Raw genomic sequence first — 12,154 nt, 5'->3', positions numbered from 1 at the left:
GCCACGGCTCTGGCTCTGGCTCTGGCTCTGGCTCCGGCTCCAGCTGCTGCCACCTAATTGTTGGCAATGCGAAAACTGAGAACTTGTCTATGTAACTGGAGCGGGGTGCCTCTACCGCCGCTACTAGCTCTGCCCCGCTGCCACATTGCCTCTGGCTCTGCAGGCAAATAACAATTGCTCCACTGACAGGGGGCCTTATGGCCAGAAGGCTCTCCATTCTCCACGACCATGCGATTATAGGAGGCTGCCTGCCTCCCTGCCGCGTTTTGACCGGCAGCTTCGTGCAACTTGAAACTATCCTGGGCACTGAGAGGCGTGACTGCTGGCTGGCCACTGACTGCACAATGGGGCCATAATTTCAGAGGGAGAATCGTAGTCCGATTCTGAAACCAAATCCGAGTCAGAGTCCGAGACTGGACGCTTAAGCACAATGCCCCACTAAATTACAGTTAATGTTTATTTCTTTCTCCTTCCCATTGCCTCTTCTTTCTCTATGGAGATCCTCCTCTAAGAGACTCGTTCTATTTCGCTCTCTCCTTGGCTTTGTTTACACTTCTAATCTCTCTCTGTCTCTCTCACTCGCTGTTTGAACAGAGCGACAGAGAGAATCCTTAGAATAGACTGCTAGTTACTGCATTTCGATTGTATCTTTGACTGGCTCTCCTGTCCTGTCCTGGTCTGTCCTGTCCTGGTCTGTCCTGGCCTGTCCTGTCCTGTCCTGGCCGTGCTCCATGATGCTGCTCCTGCTCCTTCTCTTACTTTTCCATAGTCCTAGTCCTAGCTCTGGTTTTAGTTTTCCTTTTGTTTTATACCATTTTTCCTCTCGTTGCGTCCTTCCTCTTTTCGCTTTGGCTGTGGACAATGGTTTATTGAGTTATGGCTTGCATGCGGATATCCGCTCTTCTCTCTCTCCAATACACACACACACACACACACACACTTACAGCAAGAGACATGGTGTCTGCCACATTTATATAACTTTGCTTATTGGCTCCCCATTGAGGTGTCGCCCCGAGAGTTCGTTGCGGCATGGATTTCCCCTCCCAAAAACTATAAATTAGCAACATTTTCATGTTCCAACTCATAAACTATATAACATTTTCCATTGGAAATTTATGGTTTTCTTTACTTACCACCAACTAACGCACACTGCCCCGGAAAAGATTGGAAAATTGTGGAAAATGCTTACCTGCAAAGGAAAAACAAGGAGAAATTGATTGAGATTCTAGTGTGTTTGCTTATATAGTAAATATTGATGGGTATCAATGCATATTTTATTGGAATTAACACAATCACACACACACACACACAGAGATGCATACTACATGCTACATATAAGTTATTCAAGATATAAATATTTCAGATGAATTGCAATTTGATTCTAGCTACCAAAAGTTATGCAAATTTAATTTGCCGACCAAAAATCTGTGCCACAGCTGTGACAAAATTAAATTGCCACAAAATAAAGGCGAAACCAAAGTGCGAAATTGTAAATTTATTTTGCCCCTAAAGGATCTAAGGGATTCCTATAGCATTTTTTAACTAGACGGAATAAAGTAATTTCTTAACCATTTTTCGAACCTCTCCAGTGTCTAGAACGAATTACATTTTGAATAAAAATTATGCCGACAGGTCTGCTTCCTTCTCCTTGGAAAATCAAGAAAAAATCATCACATTCTTGAAGAAAATTCATCAGGAACATAACACAGTCAATCTCCCAAAGCCTCCTCCTATTTACTTACATATATTTTGTTCTTTTATATATTTTTTCTTTTTCATTATTATTTTTTTATATATACATATATATCTTTTTTTTTATTATTTTGTCGCCAAGTTTGCCTTTTCTTATTCAATTCTCGCACCCAGCCCAATCAGCGCCTTCACTGAACATTTTCCATAGTTTTTATTTGAGTTTTCTTTAGTTATTTTTCCCGTTCCTCTTCGACCCGGCCTGGTGGAGGAGCGCTCTCCCTCATTACGAACTTTTTTTCGGGGCTAACTCAATCTCGGGGCATTTCAATTTCAACTTAATTTCTCAACTTAAGGACCTAATCTGCCGCTGTCATTGTCCTTAATTGTTGGCCCAACAACAAAGCAAAAGCCAAGCAGCTAAATGGAATTCAAGTTTTTCGACGGAGGCGACTACTACTGGGTTTGGGGGCCAATTTAGTTGATGGCTTTATGCCGTCGCTGTGCCAGTCGTTGCTTTTCCTGCCATTTTCATAAACACCTCAAAGGACGTTTCCTTCCTGTCCTCAAAACCAACCGCTTGGAATCAGAGACAGAGCGAACATCGCTTTACTTATAAAAAATGCACAAAATGTAGTTGTAACATTTAATTATATTCATATCTTTAGCCCCATAACCCCCGCCCGTAATTCGAGCGGGGTACGCGGCAGTCGGCGGGAGGCTCCACGTACCAAGGGGCGCGGCATTTCTGCCAACTGTGCGAAAATTTACAAAATGCTGAACACATGCCAATTAAGGGGGAAAAACGAACGGAACGGAATGGAAAAGCCCACAGAGAGAGAGAGAGAGAGAGAGGGGGGGAGAGAGAGAGAAGAAAGGTGCCAAAATGAGGCCTGAGAAACTGCCGAAGCTGCCGCATGCCGCTGCTGCTTCTGCTTCAGCTTCTGTCGAGAGGTGAAGAAGGTCGAACCACCCTTTAGCCCGCTTCAACCCGCTCCCAGTTTGCACCCCTTTTGGGGTCACACCTGTTCCGCGGCGGGAGGTTGTGGGGGATTCTGGCAGCCTTAAAATGCGCGAATGCCAAAACGACATTTACATGTTACACACAAAGAAATGCGTGGCAGGTTCTCTGCGTTCTCTGTGGCAGGTTCTAGGGGTGTGTGCACTCATGTGAGCTCCACCCACTACCCCACTTTGCACTCCCCCTCCCCACCCCACCAACCATGTAGTTGTGCGTTTTTTGCACATTTTATTATTTTTTATGAGTGCGCGAGCATAATCTTTTGACATGGGAGGCAAACGGCAACGAAACGAAACGACAACGACATCGTTTGCCATTTCAGGAAGGAAGAAATCAAGGAGCGCGCGTGGAAAATCCAGGAAAAACCCCAGGAACCCCAAAAAATATATATATATACTAAAATGGAAAAAAAGGAAAGGGGAAAGGGGAAAGGAGAAGGGAGAAGGGAAAGAACCTACCAAAACACAGGGCAAATGGCTGCCAGGAAGCGGCTTTTTATTCGGTTAACTTGATTTGCACTTGAGAGCGAGACTCCTGCTACTGCCTTCTGCCTTGTGCTCCTCCTCCCGCCTCGAGTGTGTGTAGTGCCATATATCCTGGCTGATTCACCCAGGTAACCCTCATCCGGCCTCCCAATTGTTCATTGATGTTTCTTTTTAACTTTTCGGTATGATATCATCTTACGTGGTTTAGTTGGGGGATTTGTGCAATTGAAATGAATTCAGACCCCAACAGATATTGTACGAGTATATATAGATTTTTCGTTTGGTGTTTTGTTTTTTGTTTCTTATAATTTGCAAATCGCAAGAAAAACAAGCATTCAAGGGACGGGGAAAACTCCTTTTGCTGAAGTATGTGGGAGGAAAGTTTACATTTACTTTTTCTTCGTTTTCAAGGCTTGAAACTTCTGTCGAGTCCTTAAGAGTCCTGTAGGAGAGTGAAAAGTTGTGTAAGTGTTTTTAAATCCCTTTCAACGGAGCCCAGGCGGCGGCAGTCAGGCGTCGAGTGCATCTTTCACCAAGAGTCCTTGAAAGGCTCTAAACTGTGCTCCAAAATAGCTTTCTCTCTATCTGGATATCATCTGGTGTAGCCATGGACAATTAATGAGCCCTACACTCGACAGGATAATCAGGCACCAGTGCTTCTGGGGAAACTTTAAACCATTCAACCGGTCCTGCGGCTGCCGCGGGGAATATGCGCTTAAATTTCATAAGCCTGCTCGTGGAATCAGCTTTTGGCCACCGCAAAAAAAAAAAACCAAACACACACCCACACTCACAGAAAAAGGGGACACTCCTTCAGCTTTTGGCCATGTGTCGACGGCCACATATGCGGCACAGGGGCAGCAGCAGCCAAAAGAATTATCGAAAAATGAAAATGAATTCAAGGCAGCATCGCCATGGCCCTTCCCTCTCCCACTCATCTCCCCATCTAACGTATCTGTGGGATAGGATTCTCCCCGCCCTCTCTTTGAACTCGGTATTTTTTTCTGTGCGGGTGCGGCTTTTGTAACTTGGACAACTTTTGGCTCAAGGCTTTTAGCATTTCATAATGTCATTTGGCAGAGAAGATGGCAGCAGCAGCAGCAGCAAAAAATGGGGAATGAAATGGCACTGAAGACAGGCGTTGCCTGCAGTTTATACCTATACTTCATGGCAGATACGAACGAGTACCAATGTGGAAGGTGGGTATGGGCGGGATGTGTGGGCGATGCTCTGAATTTTAACCTGAAATCAAGAATATCAAGAAATCATTTCGGAAATACTATGCATTCATGGCTCCATTTCAATAGAATGAATGGTGGTCATATTTGTAAGGAATTCCCCACTCCTCCGACTTGTATCTCTTATTACGACTCCATCGAATGAAGTTGCATCCAGAAATGGTAGGCAGTTGTAGACGCCTAATGATTGCAATCTGCCATAAGCTTCATTCAATTTCCAGGCACACAATACAAATTCCATTCAGATGAAGGTATGGAGCATTGAAGCCACTAACGAGTCGAAGCTTAGTCTTTGCAAATATTGAAGAACACATACATAGATAATAGGTGATTTTGATTTTCGGTAGCCATTGGTAGCACATATTTATTAAAACAGCAGCATGCGTATCTTTTAGTTTGCTAGAATTTAGGCAGTACCCAGAAAGCCAGGGAACAATCAAGTAAGTAGCAGTAGCAGTAGAAGTAGCAGTAGAAATAGTAGTAGAAATAGTACTAAACGTATCATTGCTCGGGCGCTACCAACCAGATCGAGAAGTGTAATATTGTTGATTATTTTGTATAATTGTCTTTATATTTACAGCTAAGAAGAGCTTCACTGCAAGTCCAATCTATAACCAATAAAGAGAGCAATTCCCATCTATAACTCCACCATCCATCATCTAGATAAACTCAAGACCCATACGATCTCATATGTTTCCCACTGGCTGCCAAGTCGGGAGCAAAGTTCTGATGACAGTTCCTCCTCGCCTTTGGCCAGAGTATCAAAGCTGTCCAACTATTCGCAGAAGCAGCAGCAGAGGAGCAGAAGATGAAACTTAGTTCCAAAACTTTGTACTAGAAATACGTGGCAAGAAAAGAATAAAAACTGAGACTAAAACTGTTGGAGAAAGAACTCTCGGAGCTGGAGGCGAGAGGGTTTTGGAAAAGAACTCAGTTCGTTGGTCAGCGGCAAATAAGAAAACTGTTATTTTTGTGTCAAATACTTTGGCCAACTGTCCAACGTCCAACTTTCGCTGACAGCAGCAGACCTTCAGCGCCCCCTCCAAGTACGATTGCCAGTCGCTCTCCTCCTACTGCTGCCGCTGCCGCTGCTGGTGTGGCATCCACCTCCTGTGTCCCAGTCCAATCTTAATGCACTCGCTGCAAATTAATATTGCAGTTTTTCTTAGCCTCCGCTTTTTGCCCCCCTTTCCATAGTTTGAAGATGGAAAACTTTTTGCCGGAGAGAAGCTTGTAATACAAAAATTAGTTTCTTCACTTATTGAAATGTCAATGGAATGTCAAGCGTCCTCCTCCTCATCCTCATCCTAATCCTTATCCTCTTGCTCCTTCTCTTTGGCCAAATTGTAATTTCCACGTCTGGAGCATCTCTTGAGTTGAACCTTTTTCAACTTTTTTTTTTTGTTTTTTGTCCGCTGGCAGCTTTTCCTTTTTCATCATGGTCTCATGGTTTTTTTTTGGCCCCTGCTGTGCGTCAATTTGCTTGAAATGTTCTCGGTGCCAAATGATTTAGCGATCCACTTGCCCCACACCTGAGGGAGGGGAGGAGCAGGAGTCACACGAAAAAAGTTTGCAGCTTTTGTTTTTTGCCAGCCCCCCCACGACCACCAGGCCGACCAGTTCTTGCCCCAGTCTCAATCGCAGCCTCAGAGTCTCAGCTGTTTGGCAGTGCGCTCATCAATTTGCCCTAATGATATCAGCGGAAAAAACAGGGCAAAAAAGGTGCGAAAATGAAAATTAAACAAAATTAAAAAAGGGAATTCCCCGTTGGCTTTTGAAAGGAACGCCAACGGAACGGCGAACGGAACCGTCTATGATAAGAAAATAAAGCTAATGAGCAAAACAGGATGAAAAAAAAAAAGGAAAACGAAAACGAAAAGGGAGGAAAAGTGGAAGTGGAAGTGGCAGTGGAAGTGGTGGCCAAAGTGGCTTATGTGTTTACACAGTTTTTCTTTCCTAATCTCCCCCTGTTTCCTGTTCTTAGCCCCTAATGAATGTCAGCTTTTCTTACTTTGTTTTTCCTTTACCATCTTTCTGTTTTTTTTTTGTTTTTTTTGGATCCCTTTTGGTGTCAGTTGGGGAAAAACCACAAAGTCGCATAAATTAATGTCTTGCCACGCATTTAAAATGTGTTCAATGTTTTTCCTCCCTTCCGTTTGCCCCATGTCTCCGCTGCTCTTCTGCTTGTGGGGCGGTAATTAATCAATTTGATTGATCATTCGAATGGCCCCCCAAGCGGACGCCATTCTCTTGAAACAACATCCTCTTGAATGTCAATATTGTAAATATTTAAAGTACTTAAATTATGCAAGCTCATTAGGGCAATTGAGTTTGAATTCGAAATGCAAAAGTTGTAATCGATAGGTGGTGCGGTGCCCCTTAGGAGGAGAGGACAGGAGGGGAGGGGAGCGGAGCGGAGCGCAGCCCAGCGTAAAAAAGTTTTCCATTCAACTGGGGGGCAAAAAAGGAGAAAACTTTTGCCTGCCAAAGTGTCAGAAAAAGTTAGCATTGTGGAATGCACACACACAATGAGTGGAGTGGATGACAGTTTAGTCAAATTATATTATCAGCAAAAATTGTTTGGCCAGAAACTATGTGCATGCCAGTATTTTTTGGCGTTCAATTTTTCCGCCACAGATTTTTGCATATTTTCGTGCGACTAACGAGCGTCCATGGGGTGGTGTCCATGTCAATGATGACCTGCCTGCCCAATTTGTATCAAAAATGCACACAATTAAAAGAGGAAACACACTGTAGCCCTCTTGCCCACAGCCCATACAAGACTCTCCCATTACAGGGGGGCGCTGGAGTGATGGCGCGCAAGGAGCTTAACAGCCGCCTCTTGGCTCATTTCCACATTTCCACATCCTGTGAACAGCGCAAAGCTTTTAAATCCCCTGGCTGTACGTTCTTCAACAACGCAACTCTTGTGGCAAAGTGTTACTTAACAGAAGAGCTTTCACGAAGCTTTCAGCGGCATGTTAGTGCAGCAGGCAACCAGGCGGCAGCCAGGCATCAGCAGGGCGATTTACATTATTTAAACACTGTCCAGCGCTCTTAGCACTCGTCTTGTTTGCTCACAGCGCACAGAAAATACGGTGAAGACTGGCTGGGGAGGGACCAAAGCTAATGGCAAAAGCCTTTGGCTGGGAGCTTGGGGTTAGCGCTCTGCCAGCTCTCTACCTCGTTTTCCTAGATATTTACGTTAGCAAATGCATCTATCATCATTATAATCATTATTGTTTATCAATGGTTGTGTGGCTGGTGGCATGGTTTCCCTCTTTTGGGGGCAGGCAGGCAGCCATAGAAGCGACGCTGCTTCTGCTTCTGCTGCTGCTGTCGGCACCACCAAACACATTTGTAATACAAAACTTGTATCTGTCTGTGTGGCTTATCAAAACACAACATCTACGCACACACAGACACTCAAACACAAACACAAGCAAAAAAAAACACGCGAGAGACACTTTCTCTGAGGCACACTTTCTTTGAGGGGCACACAAACACACACACACACTCGTGGCAGGCAAAAGAAAACGTGGTTTCCTCTTAATCGCACTTTCCACTATATTGTGTGTGTTTTTCTCTGGTTTTCCCTTAGTTTTTCTATAATTGAAAGATTTGTTCGCATGTCACGCATACGCCATGTTGTTGTCGTCGCTTCATTGCTTGTGGCATTCGACAACACAAAATTACGCATACGCATTGTGTGCGTAGAGATTTTGCACTCAGCCATGGAGATGGGAAGTGGGGGTAAAGCGGGTCTTATTGGGGGGATTAACAAAGCGTTTAATCGCAGCTTGACACACACACACACGCACACACAAGGCGGGGGAGGGTTTCCTGTTTGTTTTTGGGCCATTTTTATGGACATTTACTTGCTTAACGTGCCTCTGGCTCTCCTCGTTGTTGTTTTTTTCTTTTATGGTTATTATTATGGCTGTTGCTGTTGCTGTTTCTGTTGTTGCTACAAATTTGTTGTTTCTGCTGCTGCTTCTGCTGCTAAGGATGCTGTTGAGGCTTTTGCTGCTGTCTTTCACGTTCTACAAAATTGCAATAAAGCGAATTTTTTCACACGTTGCATACTTTTAAGCGTCGCACACACACACACCACACACTCACACACACCGCTTACAAACATACATAGGGTTACACAGATTAGAGAGAGAGAGAAAATTGCAGTTACTGCCGCTACCGCTGCTGCTGCTGCCGCCGCTCTGTGGGTAGCTAGCTTCTGACTGTTCCTCGCTGGCTGGCTGGATGGCAGGCTGGCTGGTTGCCTGGCTGACTGAATTTTAAAACAATTTTTTATACAGAATTTTTCATTGTGGCCTCCTGTGCGGCGGGGGGTGGGCGGCAGTCGGCAGGATGCGGCTGCGGGTGCGGATTCTCGTTCGGAAACTTCTTGCTGCTGCAGTTCTCTGTTCCTCTTCTTTACATTATTTTTTGTGCAGGAGGTAGCAAGTTTTCCCACTGAACGAAACTTTATTTATTGCAATATTTTCGTAAGTTGCAAATCTGGCACGCACACACACAAACACAAACACACACATACGCACACGCTACGCACACACACACACAAACGTCAATCGACGAGGCACATGGAATTTCGAGTTGATTATAAAACGACAGAGCAAAAGTTGGCGCAACACTAGCAACACAGAGACAGCAGCGCAGCAATGACACACAGCAACCAAGCGGTGGCAAGCGGAGCGGAGCGCAGACGAAGCCGAAGCTGAATCCACAAGCACAGAAACAGAAGCAGAAGCAGTGACAACAGCAGTCGCAGCAGAGGCACGAAACAGAAGCAGCAGCGAGCAGCAGTACCAGCAGCCGAGTCCGAAGCTTTCGCAGCTGGAAGCCAGCCTGGAAATGCATTGCCGAAGCTGATGCGGAGAGGCTGCGAAGCTTAAAGCGCATGCGCCGCCGCAAGAGAGCTGTAAAAGTCGACTGGGATGGGAGAGAGTTTTCAAGCGTTACAGAGAGAGAGATGGAGAGAGAGAGTGTAAGAGTGTGAGAGTGCGAGAGTGCTAGGCTCTCTGGTTTATGTGTCAGTGTAACAATGGAACGAAGTCCATTACAATTAACAAATGAGCGAGCGAGCGACACTCCATCTCTCTTTCTCTCTCTGTCCATTTCCTAGACTCCTGTCAGAGAAGAGTCGCATTCGGACTCCCAGAGACACGAAGAAGGATGTGTAGGCTGCGGCTCATTAGTGTCAAGGCGATATATAAATTTGGCATTAACAAGACAAGATTTCTCAAGTATGCAATTAATATGCATATGCATATGCATGTGCCACTCTCGCCACTTGCCACGCCCCACCTTTTGCATGCAACGCTTAGCGGCCATCATCATCATTATCATCTTAATTCTAAGGAACTCTTCATCGTCGAATGAACCTCTGGCTAAGGATGGCTTTTGTGTTACAAAAAGAGAAAGTTTTTCTTTTCCGCCCATCATCCTGTTGTTTGCTTAGGAGTGTACGAGAATGCCGCCTCTGCTGCCTACTGGATACTGTATACTGGATACTGGATGCTGGATACTGGATTGGGGTGGGCTATGGACTGTGAGTTGTACTCTGTGTGGCAGTTTGTTTTTAATCAACGTGCAACTGGGTCAGCTTTGGGGCTGCAACTAAAAATATCATTTATGTTGCAGACAAATGCGCCAGTTGACTTTCCCTTCTTACGTTTTTTCGGCTTTGGATATATTTATACACTCGTACTCGTATAGGTATAGGATATATATATATATATATGTTAGAATATATATATATATTTTTACATTTAGAACTAACAGGGGCTCTTCTGTTAACAGTTCCAGGTAGAGGAGTTGCTTCTGCTGTTAGTCATGTTATGGCTCTGATGCTGTTGACCCAATTCCCTTGCCGCCTCGCTCTCTTTCTCTCTCTCTCTATAAATAGCAAAGATTGAAGGGTGGAGCCTCCCCCCATAGCCAGCATTGCGGCTTATGATGAATGTTCAGCATTTTGCAAGAGAAATTGCATTTTCAAAGTAAGGTAAATTACATTCAAGAGGCATGCAGTAGTAGCTCTCGGTTGCATTTCATTTCTGCGTCTCACACTCAAAAAAAAAAAGAGTATCCTCCCTGTAGCATCTTATAGAGAACAGTCACTCACCTCTGATGATGTTAAATAGCACATCCTCGAATCGGTGCTCTCAATCGAGGCCTGTTGTACAATTCCATAGCGTGACTCGCGATCGCTCAAATACTCCGATCGCAGACTATCCTGACGTATAAACTCGGCCCTATAACGCACAAATTCCCATTATAAATATTGATTTAACGTAAAGAAGATCTAGTAGAACACCCACCGTTGCTCTAGGGAATCGGCACGTGCACTCTTGTAGCCCGAATCGTTTAGACTGCTGTCCTGACGCAGCGATGGCAACGAGTCCCAGGGCGAACGCTTGTGTCCCCCAGTGCCTGGCATCTGCTGGGACATCATGCCATGGCCCGAACCAGACCCGATTGTGGAGCTGCCCGAACGCCAGCCATCCGAGTGGCGGAACCATTGGGCACGAGCCGATTCGCCAATGCAAGAGGCGCACCGCGAATTGGAGAAACTAAAGAACAAAGGAGAGTTAGAGTTGGTTCCGATTATATATAAATGTTACAGCATACCTAGCATTATGATCCGATAGATAGCCACGATCGCGTTCGCGCTCTCTCTCGCGTATCAATTCATTTCGGTCGCTGTAGTAACCATCACGATCGCGATCACGCTCCTTGTCGCGTATCGAAGACAAGGGTCGGTGTGGCGGCAATGGCAAGGTCGAAGATTTGGCATTGGCTGTAGATCGAAAGATATAGCAAACGATTAAACGGATTAATTGGATTCAAAGACCAAACTCGCAGAGATAAATCCTAATTGAAGGGCATTCAAAAATCTAAAGCTTTTTGGAACAGTTCGAGGAATGATAATAAGCTGTAGATATAGAGATCTCATCGTGCAAGAGTTGGAATGGAACTACTTACGCCTACGTAGTGGATATGGGCTGCGCTGGTTCGATCCGGGTAGGCTTTCAGCGAATTCTGATGATGGTTGTTTGATTGGTTTTTGATTGTTGTGGATGTTTGTGAGTAGAGGAGGCAATGAATGAGAGCATTTTTGTTTGTGTTATGGCAAGGGATAGCATTAGGTTTAGACATAGGTTTGAAAAGATTAAATTAACATGAATAAATTGATTATCAATAATAGAAAATGGAAAATAGCATGTAGAAACGATTCACATGGCAAAAAAAACAATATGGTTCTATATTCGAAATTCTATAATTCTCTAAGGGAGATTCCCACACTAACACACGCACACACACACCATCAACCACCTTTGGTTTGGTAAAGCCCTCCCTTCTAAAACATTCTGCAACTAATTCTCTTTCCCCTTTTGTAATCAGATTATCCGCACAAACCCTTCTCCATCGAAAACACCTGACATGATTAGGCCAATGACATGGGTTCTTCGAATTGGGAATTGTCGGCAAACAAACAGACAGATGGATTGACTGACTGACAGACAGACAGACGGATAGGCGGACGGGCAGACAGAAAATTTCGATTCAAAAGCTAATTAAGAGAGGAAATTCAATTAGAAAAACAAAACACAAACAGAATCGAACGTCAGCTACAGACAACAACAAGAACGAACAGAGGTAATGGTAATGTAAACCAAAACGAAGAAGAACGATGGAGAACA

At 44.6% G+C, this 12,154-nt stretch overlaps 1 protein-coding gene across 11 annotated transcripts in view; it reads right to left on the bottom strand.

Moving 5' to 3' along the window:
* sif (still life) overlaps positions 1 to 12,154 on the bottom strand; it is a 95,394-nt gene that overhangs the window by 75,486 nt on the left and 7,754 nt on the right. For 7 of the 11 annotated variants that reach the window (XM_033383701.1, XM_033383702.1, XM_033383706.1 and 4 more), the window contains 3 exons: positions 11,082 to 11,250; positions 10,772 to 11,023; positions 10,576 to 10,705 (listed from right to left, as the gene is read on the bottom strand). In XM_033383701.1, the coding sequence (XP_033239592.1) occupies positions 10,576 to 10,705; positions 10,772 to 11,023; positions 11,082 to 11,250 (551 nt within the window). Of the gene's footprint in view, positions 1 to 10,575; positions 10,706 to 10,771; positions 11,024 to 11,081; positions 11,251 to 11,435; positions 11,493 to 12,154 lie in introns of all 11 variants that reach the window. The other 4 variants (XM_033383700.1, XM_033383704.1, XM_033383705.1 and 1 more) reach the window with 1 other exon arrangement.

Source organism: Drosophila pseudoobscura, chromosome X (assembly GCF_009870125.1).
Source record: "Drosophila pseudoobscura strain MV-25-SWS-2005 chromosome X, UCI_Dpse_MV25, whole genome shotgun sequence".
Lineage (NCBI taxonomy): Eukaryota > Metazoa > Arthropoda > Insecta > Diptera > Drosophilidae > Drosophila > Drosophila pseudoobscura.
The sequence above is the reverse complement of the archived record's forward strand: the minus strand, read 5'-3'. Positions and strand labels throughout refer to the sequence as shown.